At 37.5% G+C, this 20133-nt stretch overlaps 1 protein-coding gene across 2 annotated transcripts; it reads right to left on the minus strand.

The window, feature by feature from the left end:
* Positions 1 to 179: 179 nt before the first annotated feature.
* Positions 180 to 13514, minus strand: LOC108975578 (alanine/arginine aminopeptidase). Of its 2 annotated transcripts, XM_018944145.1 has the most exons (7): positions 12763 to 13514; positions 5554 to 5739; positions 4835 to 5321; positions 4614 to 4767; positions 1959 to 2040; positions 606 to 1863; positions 180 to 522 (listed from the first exon to the last, which is right to left on the minus strand). In XM_018944145.1, exons 1-7 carry the CDS (start codon positions 13383 to 13385, stop codon positions 244 to 246), a joined length of 3069 nt encoding a protein of 1022 aa, XP_018799690.1. In that variant the 5' UTR covers positions 13386 to 13514; the 3' UTR covers positions 180 to 243. The 2 variants fall into 2 exon arrangements, with proteins under 2 accessions (XP_018799690.1, XP_018799691.1); XM_018944146.1 differs by lacking the exon at positions 180 to 522 and having other exon boundaries at positions 1795 to 1885.
* Between the last annotated feature and the right edge of the window lie 6619 nt (positions 13515 to 20133).

The following is a 20133-nucleotide window of genomic DNA, read 5'->3' on the forward strand; positions in this document are numbered from 1 at the left end:
CGAACCAGTCAYGGCGGTTAATTGCCCGAAATCATATTTGAAACATAACAGCTAAGGCTTATCTTTGAAACTACATGTTTAAAAACACTTTTTAGAACAAATAAATAATCCTCTAAATCACCGGCTCTCTTYGGGTCAGTTACAAATCATATAATTAAAAGTATAGTTATTTCTTTTTATATAAAAGTTTAATTAGTATTTAATCCATTCTTTATAAAAGAAGTTAACAGTAAACTAAATGGCTCATCTGCCTTTCTTGATGAGCACTTTACGTAGGAACTTCCCCGCCACACGAAACAGATGACCAATTTGTGTGGCGCTGCTGCGCGCACCCAAAGATGCCGCATATGTGGCTTGCTGATGTCGCCTGAGCCACTCGTAAATCTGATTATTGAATTTGTCCAGAAAAGTCTCGCTGATTTTTACTTTCCGACCAATACGCGGCGAATTTGCAGCAATAAGGGTTTTTTCGCGGCCCTCCTTTGCCAGCTCAGCGGCAATCATATTGCGCAAATTGAGAAACTGTAAATAGTAAAGAGATAATAAATAAGTCTATATGTATAAAAGTATTTCAAATATTTTCAACAATCTGTTGTGTAAGTTACCTGTTCGTAATTCGAACGCTTCAGGTATTCTGCAATGCGGTTAAAGTTCTCAACAAACAGTTGCGAACGACACAGCACGCGATAATTGCTTTCAAAGAATGTCCACATAACGGGGCGTGCGACATGATTACTTTTGAACAAATAGAATAAATACATCATGGACTCGTTGTCGTTCATAATTTTAGTCGAGTTCTCGCCCAGCAAGAAATTCAGATACTGCTGCAGATGCGAATTACTCTGCGTACAACGTAACGAGTAAATAAGATCATCATACCACAATGTGTCGCGTTGCGTTTCACCGAATAGTTTCAGTATGGCGTTGAATTCTTCATCGCTTAGATATTTAACGCCTAAACAGAGAATYGTCTCATACATGGCATAGTAGCTCATATCGTTGTTGAATTTTGTATTACCGAATATGTATTCGTGTGCCAGATTGTGGGTGTAGTCGAGACACTCTCTCAGATCGACGAAGCAAGCCATTTCCATAATCTTTTGTCTAGCCAGCGTTTCGGTATTTGTAAGATTCTCAGCCAACGGCATTTCGTAGAGTCGTCGAAACATTGGTCGAATTAGTTGGCGCACAAAGTGCGTGTACAATTTGTATGCGGGCGTACCAAAGAGATTCTTGCCAAGAGAGGTAATTGTGTCAGCCACTTGATTCCAAGGCATGAGATTGTCCTCATATTGCAGATAATTTAATAGTTCAAATATCACATCCACTGATTGTATTTCATTATTCTCGATTAGTGGTCCTAGGTCTTGAAAGATAGCTGCACGATTAAGTGGATGTATAACCGTGTGATTGTCGTGCAATTGTTTGGCGATCAGCCAGAGATTCGCATCATTATAGAGTACATGATAAAAGCCTGTCTGCTGCTTATTCACGATGAGCCAATCGTGTATGCCCAACTCAATACCCAATTGGCTGGCGTTCAATGTTACCTCCTCCAGTGGCGGCATAAAGTAACCAACGCTAGTGTTCTCGAATTCTGCTGCGGATGCACTTGCGAAGTTTAACGGTATCCACCAGTGTTCACGCGAGTGCTGATCTTTCGAACGTTGTTTTATTGTTATGGTATTGCTTATGTAATCGCGTGCTATGCTCACGATCGGTATCCATTCACTGTGCGTCCATGAGAGCATGATATCGCGCACGGCGTCTTGACTCCACGCRTGCTGACTGAAGGTGGGATCCGCAGCCACAGCTGTTTGTATTTCATCGAAAAGATTCAACTCATTCGCAAAAGTATATTGACTTGAGAGAGGGGGGAAAATTTCTTCATATTAAATGTTATTGAACAGTTCTTTTAAAGTATCACTGAAACTTTCGTTTACAGAAGTGGAACTTACTATTTGCGCAAATACTGACTGATGCCATGTACGAACGTTTTCTGATTGAAAGCGTGATGGAACATTTTGATCACACAAGCGGCTGCAAGTATAATTATAAATATGTATGTCAATGTGGAATTTATGACTTAACCAGTTGCTAATGGAACAAAATCTTTGCAAAATGTTTACAACTGGGAGTTTGACTTTTGGGAAAATTGTGGAAGCATTAAGCTCCCGTTGGAATTAGGCAAAAAAAAAAAAACCTTTAAGGTTTGTTATGGTAAAAATAAAGCCACTGCCCGATCATGAATAAGTTTGAATAGCAATTACTTGTCTGAAGAACAACAAAGCGGCGGGAGCCGATGGAATGCTGGCTGAGCTATTCAAATACGGCGGCGAAGAGYTGAKAAGRAGCATGCATCAACCTTTTTGTAGAAACTGGTCGGACGAAWGCATGMCAAACGATTTGAATTTAAGTGTACTCTACCTAATCCACAATAAGGAAGACGCCAAAATCTGCRCCAACTGCCGTAGGATAAGTCTCCTAAACATCGAATTAGGGTCCTATCGAGCGTATTGTGTGAGATATTAAAGCTCATCGTCAACAAACTGATTGGACCTTATCAGTATGGAGTGGAAAAGCAATAACTGACCAGATATTCACAATCTGCCAAATCTTGGAAAGGCCTCGTGAATCGGCATACACCACTTCCGTCGATTTCAAAGCTGCTTTTGGCAGCACGAAAAGGAACTGACTTTATGCCGCTATGTTTGACTTTGGTATCGCCGAAAATAATAAGAGTGCTATTTTGTCTAAATAGAGAATTGAGAACTAAAGACTTCTCTCGGCGAACAACGACCAAATTCTACAAGTCATTAATTATCCCCGTCCTGCTATATTGTACAGAGACATTGACGATGACAATATCTGATGAATCGACGAGTTTTCGAGAGAAAGGTTCCGCGAAATATTTATGGTTCTATGCGCATTGGCAATGGTAAATAACGCAGTTGATGGAACGATGAGCCGTACGAGATATACGACGACATCGGTCAGTTCARCGAATTAGCGTCTAGAATGACTAGGTAATGTCGTCCAAATGAATGAAAATCCTCTGGCTCTTAGAGAGAGACCAAATGAAGAAGGACYTGACTACTCCTAAAATCTACAATTGGCTTCTACATGCGAAAAGGAAGAACGACTGGYGTGCTGTTGTCAACTCGTCTATGTCCTCGTAAGAGGTGTCTACGCTAATATAGAAGAAGGTTTAAGACGGTAAGATGACAATGTCCTAGCCAAACGAGTTAGAAACGAGTAGGAAACATTAGGTGATAAAGATTGTTGCCAAATATAAGAAGAGCTCGTAGAACCTTTGGAAGCCACTTAAGCAGCCATTTCAAAACGTTTAAAAGCAACCGGATACGTTCAAAAGCAAGAAAGTTGGAAATGGTGCTTGGACGCTACTAAAAAAAAAGTCGTTTTTGCATCGGATTGTGACTGATAGTGACAAATTACGACAACCCTAAATGTCAAAAATCATATTTGAAACCTAGYCAATCTGCCAAATCAGCAGCCAAGCCTGGTATCTGGTGGGATCAAAAGGGCGTGGGACGAGGAACGCTATCGATAACAATTCATCTAATTGATGGGGGCGAATGAAACTACCCACGAGGCAATRGATTTTCATCATGCCAACGCTCTGTCTCATGTTAAAAAACTATTTGGAAGACAGTGGTTGAGAAGTTTTGTCTCACCCGCTTCACAGACCAGACCTTGTCCCTTCGGATTAGTATTGGTTCCGGTCTATGCAGACGTCCTCACAATACGGCTCACATTAGAAAAGCATAGCAAAAATTGCCTTAATTTGTTCTTTTCCGTAAAGACGGCGCAGTTATTTTGGGTCGGAATTTACACATTTTCAGAAAGATCGAAAAATACAACTCATCAGATGTTGTCATCGTCCATGACTCTGCACCATATAGCAGGGCGGGAATAATGAGTGACTTATAGAGTTGGGGTTTGTTCGCCGAGGACTTTACTTCTCAATTGCCCACTCAGTCCGAAGTAGCACCGATAAATAAGGTTTTCGTGCTGTCAATGATAGCTTTGAAATCGACGAAAAGGTGATGTGTGTCGATTCTCTACTCACGGGTCTTTCACAAAATACGCTCAATAGTAACTTATATGCGATGTTTAGAAGACTTATCCCATCGTAGCTGGCGCAGATGTTGGGGTCTCCCTTTTTGTAGATTGGCAGAGAACACTTAAATTTCAATCGTTGGGTATGCTTTCGTCCGACCATATAAGATTACAATTTCATATGGGCAATACTGTCAATAATACTGTAGTACATATGATTCTTATAGAGGCTCTCGACTCGGATACACCTTACTTCTATTTAAAAGACGTTTTTCGAGTCTGAATCTGAATCACAGTGTAGAAACAAAGGCCATTTACTGTTAAAAGAAACTCATTCGGTGTTTAGTGGTTTTAGCAGGAGTTCTTCTTTTCTATGGCTTCATTAAGGATTACATATATAGCAGTCCAGTTGCTTTCTTTCATCAGCCATCTAACCTAAATTAAGCAATCTCAAATTTGCAAGGAAAGCTGAGCAATTAATTCAAGTTTTGGAAACCAAGATACATATTGAGACCAGAAATATAGGAACCAACCTCTGTGATAGGATATAATGTCGAATGTTGACAAAATGGCAGTCTCGTTTTCCACATAGTAAGTCATCGGACGTACGGTCATATAGTTGTAACTGTAGGCACGTTCAGCACTATCGATCAAAAAGAAGTCCATGATTTTATACTCGGGGTAAAGCTGTACAAAAATGAAAAACGAATACAGTTATGTTTTATGATACMTAAACAACAAATTACACACTTACTAAATCGGTGACCAAATAACCAAAATAGGTGGCAAAACCCTCATTCAGCCATGCGTATGTCCACCACTGCGGCGATACTAAGTTGCCAAACCATTGATGTGCGATTTCGTGATTCTGCGTTATCACATCCTTCAAGTTCTTATGCATATCCGCGTCATCCGGTTTCGCCAGATTGTCCTCTTTATAGGTAATTAAACCCCAGTTTTCCATAGCCGCACCGAAGTTATTCTTCAGCGCGACATGATCTAATTTCGCCAACGGATAATCGACACCAAGGAAATCCTCCAACATGGCGACTGTACGAACGGCATTCTTCAATGCCTTTCGACCCCTATCAGCGAGGCGTGGTGAGGTGAAGATGCGCTGCTGAACGCCGCGATATTCCTCCGAAATATACACGAAATTGGAGATGACAAATGCGACCAGGTATGTCGACATCGGTGGAGTGGTGTGGAATGTGGTTGTCACCATTGTGGCATCAACGCTGCTGTACACAAAAGTAAACAAGTGGTACTGTCAGTTAAAGGTGAACCTATGTGTGTATGTATGTGTGACTGCGTATGTGAATGAATAGCTTGGCGGATGGAATAAACTGATGAGCAGTTGTTGAATGCGGTTTATTAATTGGCCTTCACAGGCCACCAACATGTAGGTAAGTGTATGTGTGAGGATATGTTGAAGAGTGTGGGATTACTCAATTGTGTCTACACAGTACTTACTTGCCATCGAGTGCAGCATTTGCGTCAATGCTCGGTTCAGTTTGACGCACCATCATGTTCGAGATGGCCGTGTATTTGTTGCTGTGCGTGAGGCTTATTGTGAAGTTCGCTTTGAATGATGGCTCATCGTAACAGGGGAAGGCCAAGCGTGCGCTTGTCGGCTCAAATTGCGTCGCCGTCACATAACTGGTTGTAGTTTAGTGATTAAATTGAAAAGAAATGGAGATAGAGATAGRGAGCGGTGATTAGTTTGATGTCTGCCCATGGTGGCGTATACGTTGCAAAACGTGGAACAGTATTTCTGCTTATCGCAAGCTTCTTTGGAAGTTTTAATTAAATTGTAGTTAAACAGAAACTTCGGCTATATCGAAGCCATAATATTTATCATAGCTGTATTTGTTTTAAGATAGAAGGGTTTAAAAAGCTCTTTATCATGATTTTTATTGGTAAGATTGTGTGACAGTGTTATCTAGAGCAAAAATCCTTACCGTATTTCATAAAGAAATCTCGTCAAATAAAAAGTTTTCCATACCAGCACTATATACTGTACATACAGTTGTAGTATGCTAAAGTGATTTCTATAAATTTACAGTTTCTTGCGGAAGAAACACGTTGTAAAATTTCATATCGATATCTTAAAAACTGGGAGACTAATTGGCGTATGTCTAGACAGACAGACGGAAATGGCTAAACCGACGCAGCTCGTTGCAATAAGATAAAAAAGATAAAGATAAAGGTAATGCAGTCCAAAAAGATAAGTACGTCACATWAAATTGGTCCCGGGCACCGTTGACCTTTTTTAATTTTACTTAGTAACACTAAGTATATGTTATGCATAAAATTCGCGTTTTTTTGTGAAAATGAACTACTAATTTTGAATGGGAATAGAAAAAAATCAAGTAACGAAGACTAAGTTCAGGTACCGGGTTCAGGTAACCGAACATTTTGTACTCTCTCAACTTGCAATAAAAAAAAAAAAAAACATGGAAACACTTTAAGGTGTAATCCTCGAAACAATTGTTAACGTCAATTTCCGGTATAGCGCGTAGCGATTGACGTTTAATGTCGGAGCGATCGTTTGAGTTTGTTGAATAGCCAGAAGTCACACGGAGSTAATTTAGATGAATACAGTGGTTACGGCACGATATTTGTTGAATATTTAGCGAAAAACTCACGAAGAATCAACTCAGTACGTGACATTAAACATCATCATATATCATCCTGGTATAAAAACCAAGAGTTGTTGTCCATAATTCCGGCATCTTTTACGAATTCCTTGTTGATAGTTTGGCCGGATGGAAGGAATATGTTTCCGGGTCGTAAGCATAGATCTAACACTCATAGCCAATAATAATACGTTTCATGATATCTTGGTGGTCGGAAAGCATTATTTCAAACACGTTAACGCCGCGGTGGTTTTCGAAAAAATTTAATGATTTTGAAACCATCGTGCAAATGAAGCTTCTTAGAACCAAGTGATCTCTCAAAATGGTTTTCACTGATCTTTCCAATTATTCAACGATGCCAGTAAGATCTCTGAATGTTAATCGTCGATTCTCAAGCACCAATTTCTTTATTTTATTGACATGTTGATCATTAGCTTATGTTGATGGCCGTCCTGGACGTGATAAGTCGTCAACGCGTTCTCGACCCCCTTTGAATAATTTGTACCACTCAAAATCACTTGTTCGCGACAAATAATTATGAGCGAAAACATTTTCCAACATTTTGAATGTTTCGGCATCAGAAATTTGATTACGCACACAAAATTGGAACTTCTTTGTTGAATAATAATAATTTGGCACAGATTTTCTTGACAGTCATACGAGCCTAGACACAAAATATTTTAATTTATGTATATATAACTGCTTGGATTTCGATCTTCTAGTTGACGTTTTACACTTTAAGATATTTCCTTGGCTTTAATTTCTGCAAGTTGCAAGAGTATAAAATGTGCAGCCGAACTTAGCTCTTCCTAACTTGTTATACATAAAAATAAACTCGAAGGCTTTTATTGAAGCAGAAGGTGATTTAAGTTGCGTTATTTCCATCACTGCGGAAGAAACTTGGATCCAGTACCACTGGTACCATAGAAAGTTTGTCATTTTTCGGAATATATGAAACGGTATTATTTTAGATACAGGTGGCGCAAAAATAAAAATAACCTTCCGATGTTTTTTGACTGTAATTTAAAAACAAAAAAAAAAACCAAAAATGAAAAACTTTGATTCTGCTTGTGGATTATTTTTATTTGGTCTTTTAAAGTTTTTTTACATCAATTCGAGAATATGATATCATGTAAATGGCCGCCGCCACAGTTGATTGTCATTTGAGCCCTTTTTATGGCATTTGCCATCACTTTGGCCAAAACTTCCGGTGATAGGTCCTTAAATTCTTGATTGTCTTTAAGAGCTGCAAGAGTCTGAGTCTTCTTGACATAAACCCGTGACTTCAGAAAGCCCAACAAAAAGAAGTCTAGAGCGATCAAATCAGGCCATCTTGCTGGCGCGTGCAAATCGCCAAAACGGGAGATTAGGCGCGAGGGAAGTGCATCCTTCCGCATACCGGTTGTGGCACTTGCAGTATGTGCCGTTGCACCGTCCTGTTAGAACTACTTTGCTAATCCCAATTTATCAAGTTGCGGCAAAAAGCACTCGTTGATCATTGCTCTATAGCGCTCACCTCTCACAGTAACCGTTTGGCCCGCGACGTCTTCGAAGAAAAAAGGTCCGATGGGTCTTCAAGCGAAAACAGCATACTGTACAGTGACTTTTAGCGGGTTTAATGGCTCTTCGTGGGTTACACGTGGATTTTCAGTGCCCCAGAAGCGTAAATTTTGCTTATTTACATACCTGCTATGAAATGGACCTCAACACTTATGATTATTTTTGATGAAAATCATCCTCCTCTTGGTGGTGATTAAGGATGGYTTGAGCGTATGTTAGACGCAATTGGCGGGCAGCAGCTAATATCTGATGCACCGTCTGTGCTTTGTACGGAAACATCTTCAAATCTAGTACTAAAATTCGCCGTAAACTACGTCGACTGATACCCATTTKCGTGGCACGTCGTCTGGTCGATATCGACGGCGCTTCCATGACATTCTCGGCAACAACAGCAATATTCTCTGCAGAAGGGCTACTCCGGAATCTGCCATGGCAGACAACATTTCGTGTTGTGCCAGTGTCTTCGAGGCGAGCGGCTAAACATCGCAGTGTTTCACCAATAGGCGTCGGACGGTCAGGAAATCTGCGACGAAATTCACGTTGTATCAAAGTCACCGACCAATTATTGGTCAATTAAATAGTCACCAATAACCCGCATTCTGGAGCAAATCTCAAAACAGAACTGACATTAGTGTCAATTGCAAAGTTTATAGCATCTTCTGATAGGAGCATCACTTTTGCACGGTACRTTCTACACATTAATCAAAGTCTCGAAAGTTCACTATTTTTGCGCACCAATAAGCAATATTAAAAAAATTAACAAAGAACTTTTGTTTTTCCAATGAATTAACAGTTTTAGAATCGGCCAAATGTTTCGGCTGTGTATATTTTTTAACGAACTCAAGTAGTTGGGTGGCACACAACATATGTATTATATAATGAAGATCGTGAAAACAGCGACAACTGGTCTAATTTAAGGCGCTCTATACTATATAAGCATTAGTAGGACTAGTATACTTGTAYATTCAATRTTGCATAAAWATTTGACTGTAAAMAATTTGTTCATGCCGGACCCCATACAATTTGCTAAAAAAAAGAGGCTCGTGTCGATTGGACGAAAGAAGTGTTAGAAAAATAGGAGAACGGTGCTTCGAAAACGTCTGAGCCCATAAAAACTGGACATATCGCAATCAAACTTTTATAACATCGTATGATAGTAAACTCTTCGTGYTACATAACCATATTTGTTTCAGTTATCTTTCAAGAAATCAGGAAAAGCAAACGCCAAAATTAGATCACTCTTCACCACGAGAATGCTAGCCCTTACACACCAACAGAAACCACTGCATTTTTTAGCATGAATGAATCCTATTTATTCCCGTTCGTAAAAATCAAACTAAGAAATCAACGTTTTTCGACATAATAGATTGTCAAAAAAGTCTTGCGGTATTTTTTTTTATTGAATTTTCAATTGTTCATAAACATTTTTTTGATGACTCATGCCCAGCTTTTGACCGATGCTACGGCTGCTACTATGCCGCTCTCTTTCGACCAATTCAGCGATTTTAACGCAATTTTCGACGACAGGCCTTCCGGAGCGTGGCGCTTCTTCGACCACCTCTACACCAGATCGAAAACGTTGAAACCATCGTTATGCGGTGGAAATGGAAACTGTATCGGGTCCATAAACTGCACAAACTTTATTGGCGGCTTGAGATGCATTTTTGCCTTTATCGTAGTAGTAGTGTAAAATATGCCAAATTTTTTCTTTATTTTGCTCCATGTTTGCGACAATATAACTCACGAACGACTTAAAAGAAACGACAATCAATCAAACACGTGTTAGCGCATGAAATGAGCTTTCCTTAAAGGTATAGCATGACCCGATGCGACGAATAAAACTAGAACTACGCGCTCTCAGTGCCAACTGGCGAAAATACCGCAARACTTTTTTGACAACCTAATATAAAGACGCGGTTGATGTGTTTAGAACGCATGTTTGAAGGAACAGAAAGGAACAGAGCAGAGTATTTTGAAAAACAATAAAGTGATTTGAGGTGAATAATATTTGTTTTTTTTTTTCTCTAGTCAACCGAGAGATCGTTGAAGACATTTCTTGTTCTGGAGGACCTTCGACCTTTTCAACTGGTGAAAATATTAAAACAATGAAAGATATGGTGCTTGAAAATCAAATGGCAAGGAGTTCGACATCTCTCGCGAATCCGTTTGAATGATTTTGGTGGATATTTTAGGTATGAAACGCTTTTTGCTTCTTTATTTTTTTCTTTAAAAAGAGTACCGTAAATAGGTCTCTTGGACATGCTTGATCGAGCAAATTCCGATCCCACATTCGTGGAGATCATTATAATCTATGAAAATAAGTCAACAATCATTGGTATGGTGGAAAAAAATGAGCCATGGTATTCGTGGTATGGTGCATTATGACGGACGATCAATAAGGAGTTCTATTTGGCCGTATCGAGGCGTTTGCGTGACAACATTCGTCGAAAACGGTCGGTATTGTTGAAGAACAGTTCATGGTAATGTATCATCGCATCGCGCCACGATTGTGACCGAATTTTAAGCCAAAACCATCGATCAACCACCGTATTCACCAGATTTGGCACCGTGTGATTTTGGAACGCAGTTCTTTATCGCGCGTGTTGCGACGGGGCTAGCCGAGAAATTGTGTCCCGTTAAATCTGAGCGTTAAATGCGCTGTCCCCCACTACAGTACATATACTGCACAGAGTGTGGTGTGTATAGAGTGGGCATCGCTCAACATTTACGTGCACGTGTCGTGTGTTGATTACAATTGTCACATCGGGTTGATGTATTTCCTTCACTGATAATTGCTTGATTGAATCATTATTATTATTCGGAGGATAGAACTATTTGTTGAATTTGATGGTACGAGTGAATTAAAAAAAAAAAAGAATACGAATAGTGTGTAGTGGTAGCGTCGTTTGCTTTGTTGTGTGTGTGCACGTGTCAGTGTTTACTATACCTCCAAATGCAATTAATGTGGTTGCGTTCATAAACATTTTCATTACGATTTCGTGATAAACAATGGAAAGAGAAGGAAGTGAATTGAAAAAAAACGAAAATCACGATTCGGCACCGAAATCGATGTAAGTTTATAAATAAAAAAAAAATACCAAAAATGGTGAAATTAAACTGTTCATAGCAAAAAAATGAATGTACATAATTTTGTAATTTATAAGTTTTAATTTACAGTGTTGATGAATACTTCAGCAACGAGGAAAGAAAAAGGAGGCACGCTGTGTAAAGACAATACAAATACAGTCATTACATTTGGATAGCCAACAAAAAGGGGAGGGTTACCAAACGAAGAGGAAAAYAGCCGCGCAGTACCAGAAAGAATATCGACAGAGACAAAAGGAGAAGAAAAAACAAGAATCAGAAGRATTCACGAGAACGCACASKCATAAAGAACTTCGTTCCTTACGCGTGTTCGACTATACGCTCTAGTTTTTTTTTCTGGTTTTACCGCTCCGTGGAAACCGTTTTCAGTCGATCGAAAAATATTGATGAATAATTTCATATTTAATATTTTAGGTATTATTTACTTTTTTGTCACAATGTATTACTCAAGAGTATTTCATTTTTGCAATCGAAGCTAAAACTGTTTCTTATTTTTTCGATAAATATAGTATTCGAGGGTACTTCCTTAAAAATGCTACTTTCGAAATTCGAATAATTTTAATCATTACCAGCATTTTTGTGTCATGGCAACTAAATTTCTATTGAATTCAGCACAATATTATTGACACATAAATAACTCTCGCTTATATTTTCAATTCACTGCAAAAGTATTGTTTTTGTTTGCATAATATTTTATAATTTTCACTTCTACAACTATTACTACTAATTTCATTTTTTGTTAATGTTTTTGTTTTTGTTTTATGCACACTTATCAGCTCAATTTCCTTTCACACACAAATTCATTGATAGAACTTATCAGTGGTCTGTTTGTTTTGGGGGCAATTCATCAGCGTTGAACTATGAGACACCCGCTAAACATATGCCTATACATAGKTGTACATATGTACATATATACAGCGACATATTGCCATATGTAAACATAATTGTATGTACAATGTATGTGTGCATGTTTGTGCTTGCGAAGTTTATTTGATAATAATCCGAAGCCAAAGTGTAGCAGTGACGACAACAACACACAGTTGCGAAGCACGCGCTGTCCAGCTGAGGTTTCATGTACTATATACATAAGTATGTATGTAATGTAGTGTATATAATATATATGTACATATGTTTAGCTAGCATTGTGCTTCGATAATTGTGCTAATCAAATAGTCTGATTTCATTTGACCATATCAATATTTATACAAATACTTGCGCAAACACTCATATGTATGCCGACTAAAGCGCGCACGAGCTTCTACATTTGTTACCAACTATTTTACAAACACACATATGTACATACATATGGTATGGCGCATTCTTCTTAACCCTTCCTGCCATTTTGCAGTTGTCCATTATTCATTTGAATACTACTTACACTGTGGCATTTTTATCATCACTATAGGTCATCCAATAGATACCGAATGAGTCCTCACGCAAGAGGCCTTTGTATAAAATTTCTAACCGATAACGTTGCCCCTCCTCGAAAGCTGCATAATTTTCAATCGGATGTATGATCAAGTAGCTGCCATGCTTCTCATAAGTGTAGGTGAGGTCAAGCAGCTTTTCGTTTGTGTGCAGTTCAAGCATCGTAAYCGCCGTAACGGTAATATTTTTTGCATGCAATACAATTTCATTGGTCGTTTCGCGTATATCAATGTCAATAGTCATATTGCCCGTGAACTCGAAAATCTCCCGATGTATGCGCGTTGTAATGTGTAGGTGATAATGTAACGGGAATGTGGTGTTCGGCAGACGCAGCGAACGTGTTATTTTTTTCGCTGCGTCCGTGTGATTTGTTGCAGCGCCCACGTCTACGGATGTTGGTGGTGTTGTTGTTGTGAAGGAGCGCGGATTTTCGGGGTCGACAACAATATCTCTTTCCGTCGCGTTACCGACACTTATGTGAAATAGCACAAGCGCGAACAACAGCACATGGAGTTTATTACGGTACAAAAAGCATGGCTTTAAAGCACACTTTCTGATTATAGTCTCTGACATTTTCTATATTTGTTTTGGAATTTTCTGATTGATTTTAAAAAACTTTCTTTAGCATTTAGCTTAGATCATTAGTCGAAGTATGTCTTTACTGTGTGATCGTCGAAACCGTTATGTGCTTGTACTCGTCTCGAGTTTTAAACCGTTACTGAAATCAGTATTGAGTGATCCGCAAGTTCCATGTTTAATTGTGTACACACAATATATTCAGCCTTTAGCCTTTATTTAGGTGCTCTTGCGCTTTGTAAGACTTCACGTCTGTTTGCTCACTTGACAGTAAATATAGACAGACGGACATACATTTGGCAGACTGATAAGATAATGAATTGAGTATTTTTTATGCGCAATTTATTTCGGAGCGTGTCTCAATCAATTGAGTGAACTGTGCATGAATTTCTGGTATGGATCAGTACAAGGTGTCGTTGTTTGTATATTAATTTGATTATTTGTCGAAGTGGGGTATTTTTGCGAATTTTTGTGTCCGATTTTTTTTTTTTTTGTTTGCACTTCACCAACTAGTGATTAAGAACACTTTCAGCTCATCAGAGTCCTGGTCGTTGCGGTAGCCCAAGAATCAGAGTCATTCACGAGATTGGTATCGTTTTAAGTCCAAATCTAATATGAAGACATCTAATATTGGGACAATCGGAAGTGCCTTAGAAAAACGAAAATTCCCTTTATCCTACCCGCTTATGTTGGGTCATCTTGATCAATGCATTGTTACTTATGCTCGACGGGGAGAACTCCAAGGTCCTCTGCTGTTCAAGGTTAAATCTTAATCGCTTATCACTGCTTATAGAACGGACTCTTGAGATCTCCGCCAACAGGGCATAGGGTCACGGACTAACTGTCAATTCGGAGCAAACAGAAATCTATCACTTCCGAAGAATGAAGAACTTGCCAGTTCAATTTCCCCTCCTTAAAGTAGAACGAGATATAGTTCTCTGTCTAAATTCTCGGAATTATTCTATTTGGTAATGCTTACTTACGTGTAGCCAACTCATGATTTTAGGTTATAGGACAGACTAGGTCTCACTACGGGCATTTCGTCCTAYTCAACATTGTTAATGAATTCGGGCTAAGATGGTAAACATTACCTGTGTACCGGACATTCAATCCCCCTTAGCTACTACAGGCCATTCAGCTGCTTCAAGGGTTGTTTACAGCGATGGATCCTAGAGCAGCACCTCAGGCCTTGAAACACAAGCAATTCATACCCAATATCACAAAGTTCTTTTGGAGTTGTGTTGATGTTGCGGCCTGCCTTAGCAATCATCCAAGCAACCACAAAGTGTGGCATATCTGTGATATCAAATGTAAAAATCAGCGACAAATTAAACTAAGTCAGGAACAGGTATCACTATAGTTGACGAGAGCTTTGCTTGGCAAAYCTTACTTTAACAACGAAGCTGTGAAACTGAAGAGTATGGATGAACGGTAATACAAATGGCGACTGTTGTTTAGCAAAACATAAAARTATGAAACATTTTGCTTCGATTTGYTGCATTTCGTCCCGTCGGTCAAAGCAAATGCATGAAGCAAAGCGTTTCAAAGGTTGTGTGTGAATCAGCCCGAAGTTAACGCCAACTCAATCCCAAGAGGTGAATCAACTATACTCCAGGTCGGGATTCAATCTCGTTATTCGACATTTAAAAAACGATTTTTGTAAAGACTAGCCTTGGGTAGGTAATCGCATAACCTTATGGGTATTTCTGTAATGAAAAGGTCTTATTGATACCCCCTCTGTCGTTTGGAGACACCCTTAAGCTTGTGGGAACTTTCTAATACTTATCTTTATCGAAGCAAAATCGTTATTGCGAAAATATATATACATATATATCAGTAATTTCTGGAAGAGCTTTTCATTATTTAAAATCAAAATGGAGGATACCTAATTTTTGCAATCGAAACATAAATTTAGTAGCCACTGCTTTTAAACAGAAAAAAAGTATTTGCGGGGTTTTAAAAAATTCTTTTAAAATTGAGTAAGCACTTTTGGTCGTTGGTAGAGGTGAAAAAAAAAAAATAATCTGTGAAATTCTGGCTATATTTACAAAGTAATAATAAGCTGCCATGTTGCGCTAGATAAATGTATTCCAAGCTGAGTGAAATATTTATGGTAAAATTAGTATCTATTGTCTTATCTATCTATATTATATACATTTTTTTTTGTGGCGAAAAGTTACAAACAAATCACTGCTTACTTTTTTCAATTATTTAACCAATTTTTWTGCGTTCTTTCTCTTTTCTTCAAAACGTGTTATTTATTAGTACATTGCATTTATACTATAATCTAGATATATGYATATTATGTCTATCTTTCTCAAACATTCTGCAGTTTACAAGTACGTCAGTATTTTAGTCTGCATATCGTCACCTGAAATGCAAAATAACGTAACCACAGTTTCGGAAATATACAGTGGCATGAATGAAACACGAAATAAAATGGAACATGAATGAAAAAAAGAGTTAAAACTGGTTTATATCCCTCAAAATGTTGAACATATGTAATATTATGTATGTAATTTGAAGTAGTGATGTGTAATCAATAAGACTCAATTTCGAATTTTTTCGATGATACGTTATTTTGCATTTGAGGTGACGGTATGTAGATATGTATACAGTTATATGGGCTACTTAATTTTTAATTTTCCAAATTGTTTACACAGTAAACAATGATGCGCAGTGACGCATTGTTGACTCATTTGGAGTTCTGCAAAAAAACATGTTTAATATTTTTTAGATATTTCGTAGTTCTAGCAATAGATATGGTGCGTGGTCTGCTGATACTGAAGAAACTGATTTGAGAATGACTAGTTTAATTTGTAATGCTAAAACATACTAGTATTTATTTGTATGTCTATTACAGACGATGACTTCAAAAAAGTACGAAACTGTCATCGATTTGAGTATTTGTTTAAGTAATTTATAGATCAATTAGACTTAAGATATATATCAAGTTTTTAACAATGTACAAGTGCTAGGCCAATTGAAAGTAGTAAAAGTCGGGAGTCATTACGTTCGATACACAATTATATTGACATTATTTTCAACTACACATCTAGATGTGTATAAGAGACAGGTTTTTAACAATGTACAAGTGCTAGGCCAATTGAAAGTAGTAAAAGTCGGGAGTCATTACGTTCGATACACAATTATATTGACATTATTTTCAACATCTCATTGCTAATAGAATATCTCGGTACGAATATTACCTCTTTCTTTCTCCAGATAGAGTTTAAAAATGCTCTATCACCTTGATAAGTTAGAGATTTTTTTTTGGCGAGGGCTAATGTTGAACAGTAAATAATGATGATATACGATTTAAGTTGATTATTATAAAATGTTAGCTATGTAAATGACTTCTCATTCACGAAGGGAGTTTTTCTAGTGAGATTACGTGTCGCAGAAGATCAATCGTTCGACAAGGTATCCGTTCAAAAAACCATCTGCCACTAATAAAATGAAAATTAACGAGTTTTACTCCAATATTTGACAACGGATGAGCTCTGAAACGTTCTCCCCGCAAAAACAAAAAAATAGTTGACCGACAAGGTTCATGCAAGAATTTTATGAGATTCGTATAAAATTATTTTTTCCGATCACCTCGAAGATTTTGAAATTTCCTTCGATTTTATACAATTTTTTGCAGATTTAAAAAACGGTTAGTAAAGGATTGATAATTTTTGAAAACATAAAAATTATAGTATGCTTTTTACACATAACCTCAAAATTTATGTGAAAATTCACCTAAAACAGCCTCGGATTTGGGTTATTTTTGTACGATTTTTTTTATCTTGTATGATTTGTTGTAAATTTACCTTCTTATGTCGTAAAAAGTTTACATTTAATTTAAAATATTTACTTTTTTCTTCTTATATTAATTTAATATCCGGAAGATATTATTGATATTAATTTTAGTGGGATTGTCTTTGAAAAATGAAACACATTGTCAATTCCCTATAAATTTTCGAACATCTCCAAACAATGCGAAGGCATTTTTAGGGAAGGAAATTAAAAAAGCCCGGAGGGATCACATCTGAGCTGTAGGATACCTACGGAAGCGTTGGAATGTCGGCTTGGTTAGGTAGCTGTTCACAAGAATGGCGGTGTGTTGTCGTGGTGAAATTTYCAATCGGGTACGATGTCTCGTTGAACCTGATTGGCTCTTCGTCAACTTGACATTGACRGTTTGTCCAGAAGGAACAAATAGTCAATGTGCATCGTTTTCACTTTGGATTTGCTCATTCMAAAAAGGCTTGGTGTCACCAAAACACTCTACTTCTTGCTAAAACAAYATCTGGCTAAGCCTGCTTGATTATATCAAARSTCGCTGATTYAMCGACWYAGAATTTAATCGCGTACCTCTGCTCTAACGGCTTGCACCACTTACAGAAACACGTCGGCCGAAAATGTGTGTCCAGGAGCTCGACTGGCCAACCGCTCGTTCGTTAGCTCGGAACACCCTTTACCGAATCCAGTCGGTGCGCGTACGCTCCGAAGTACAGTCGCGGCGGATGAAAATCAGTCCTATTATTTTTCTGAGAAATCCTGTTTATATGACAKAGGGATAAAAATGGGAACTTTAAAACAAAAATTAAAGTTTTTTATTACAATTTTTAATCTCTGAATTGTATCCAAAATAATACGGTACTTATAAGCAGCTGCTATTAAGAACGTTTTTTGGTTATTTTCTCTTCTTGGATTCTAAGTTGAAAGTGAAACATTTCTGGATGTTTGATTAATTTTTTTTCTTCAAACTTTTTGTGTATCTGCTTTTTTTTAACAATTCGATGAAATATATAATTTCAAATGATTTTCCAAAGTAGTGATAACCTACCAACCAGTTGAAATAGATTATAACCTTCTACCATTTAGTTTGAAATCCCTCTGCATTACATGGAAAATTATTCTAAACTGGTACGGCTTTCCAGAAGAGAGCTCTGTTTACCTCGAATGTGTGTCGCAATGTTTCTTCCGACTTCGAAAATGATTGTGGTTTCGTCAAAAGTGTGTGTTTTTTGACAAATGTTGCATCGTAATTTCCGTAAATCCCGCAGTCTGACACTGACGTTGTTTACAGCTTATTAGTCAGCAAATTCTCGATTTAACAAAAAACAAAAAACAAAAAAAAAAAAAACCAACAATTTCTATTACAATTTAATTTCATTTCGGTGTTTTCTTAATCGCTTCGCTAGGCTGAGATTAATTTCTACATATATGTATGTTTGTATGTATCTATAGATATGGGTTTCCATATGTGTATTTGTTTAGTAAAAAAAAAGTGCAACAATCGATGAGAAGTACGTAAAAAAGAGGAAAACAAAGCTTTTTTTTTATTTGTTTTGCTTTAATTCTCTGATTTGTTTTGCCAATTGAATGGTTAGTTGATAGTAGATTTTTAAAATAATTTTTAGTTTTTTGCGAGGTTTAAGCAAAAAATTTTTACTTTTTCCTTGAATACTGTCGATATCGCAAATGACTGTTTGACATCTATGTGAATTATACATAACTATATACAATTTTTGGTCGTTTTATTATACCCTGAATAGGATATAAGAATTTTGCCACGAAGTTTGTAACACCCAAGGAAACACCGGAGACCCTAAAGCTTATATATGTATATATAAATATATAGATACATATATGTGTAATTAAATCATGATCGTCTGCCTGTCTGTCCGTTTTGTCTGTATAGACGCGATCTTGTCTATGGATTTCTGAGATATAGTTCTGAAACTATTCGTTTTTTTCCCAAGAAGCTGCTCATTTGTCGGATCCACCAATATTAGAACACTAGATGATACAGGTAACATGTAAACTGGCGCCAGTTTCTTGTAAGTAAAAGTTTTTTTATTTGACCAGTTCTCTTTAAGAAATTTATTAACCCAGAGAACGATTCGGAAAATTATTTAGATAGGACAAACATACGATAGAATTGCATTACAAACTGAGTGATCAGAATCAAGATCGTGATCTTTTTCCTTATGGAACCTTGATTCGACTTGAAGCTTGTTTATGGTGAAYAATGTGGCTGGAAATACTTGCAAATCCTGTTGGGTGTTATGTTTTCAGCTTTGGTTTACTTATATTTTTTTAGAAGAAATGCATCTATGAAGGTTATTACAGATTCGGTGCAAGCAACATAAACCTAATTTCTTGTTTTTGGTTTGTTTAAAAGTGTAGCTTTAGAGTTTTAGCGGCTATTTAAAATTCACTTGCCGTATTGCTTAGTTTGCCGTGATGTGCTTGCAGATCAGTCATGTTCTGTGGACTGGGTTGAGCAACGATGCGAAGCAGATAAAGCTCATGGCAATGGCACTTAAATAATATACATGTTTTAATAATATTAATAAACTCGCCAAAGAAGGGATATTGATCTGGTTTAAAAGCAGCTGAATGCGGATACTTTTAGACACTTAAAGCTTCAGATCAGTTGTGTAAGATTTGCATTCACCACTTAATATAAGGTTGTCAAATATAATATAAATAAGTGTTATAGTGATCGGATTTAGTTTAAAATTGCGCCTTTTCGTTCGATAATCTCCTTCTATCTAGACGAAAGCTTCATAATACCCCCCTCGTAAAGCTCCACTCCTTATTTGCGAAGAATTCGGAAAGCCACTTTTCACAAAACTCTTTTGTGTTCAACTTTATACCAACACCGACGGCCAGGAGGCACCCAAATATCAAGCCGTTTTGTGCATCCAGCCTTCTGCAGATGGTTTAAAATGGTTTGGTGACTAACTCT

The sequence above is a fragment of the Bactrocera latifrons genome, unplaced genomic scaffold (genome assembly GCF_001853355.1).
Source record: "Bactrocera latifrons isolate USDA-ARS-PBARC rearing strain unplaced genomic scaffold, ASM185335v1 scaffold_67, whole genome shotgun sequence".
NCBI lineage: Eukaryota > Metazoa > Arthropoda > Insecta > Diptera > Tephritidae > Bactrocera > Bactrocera latifrons.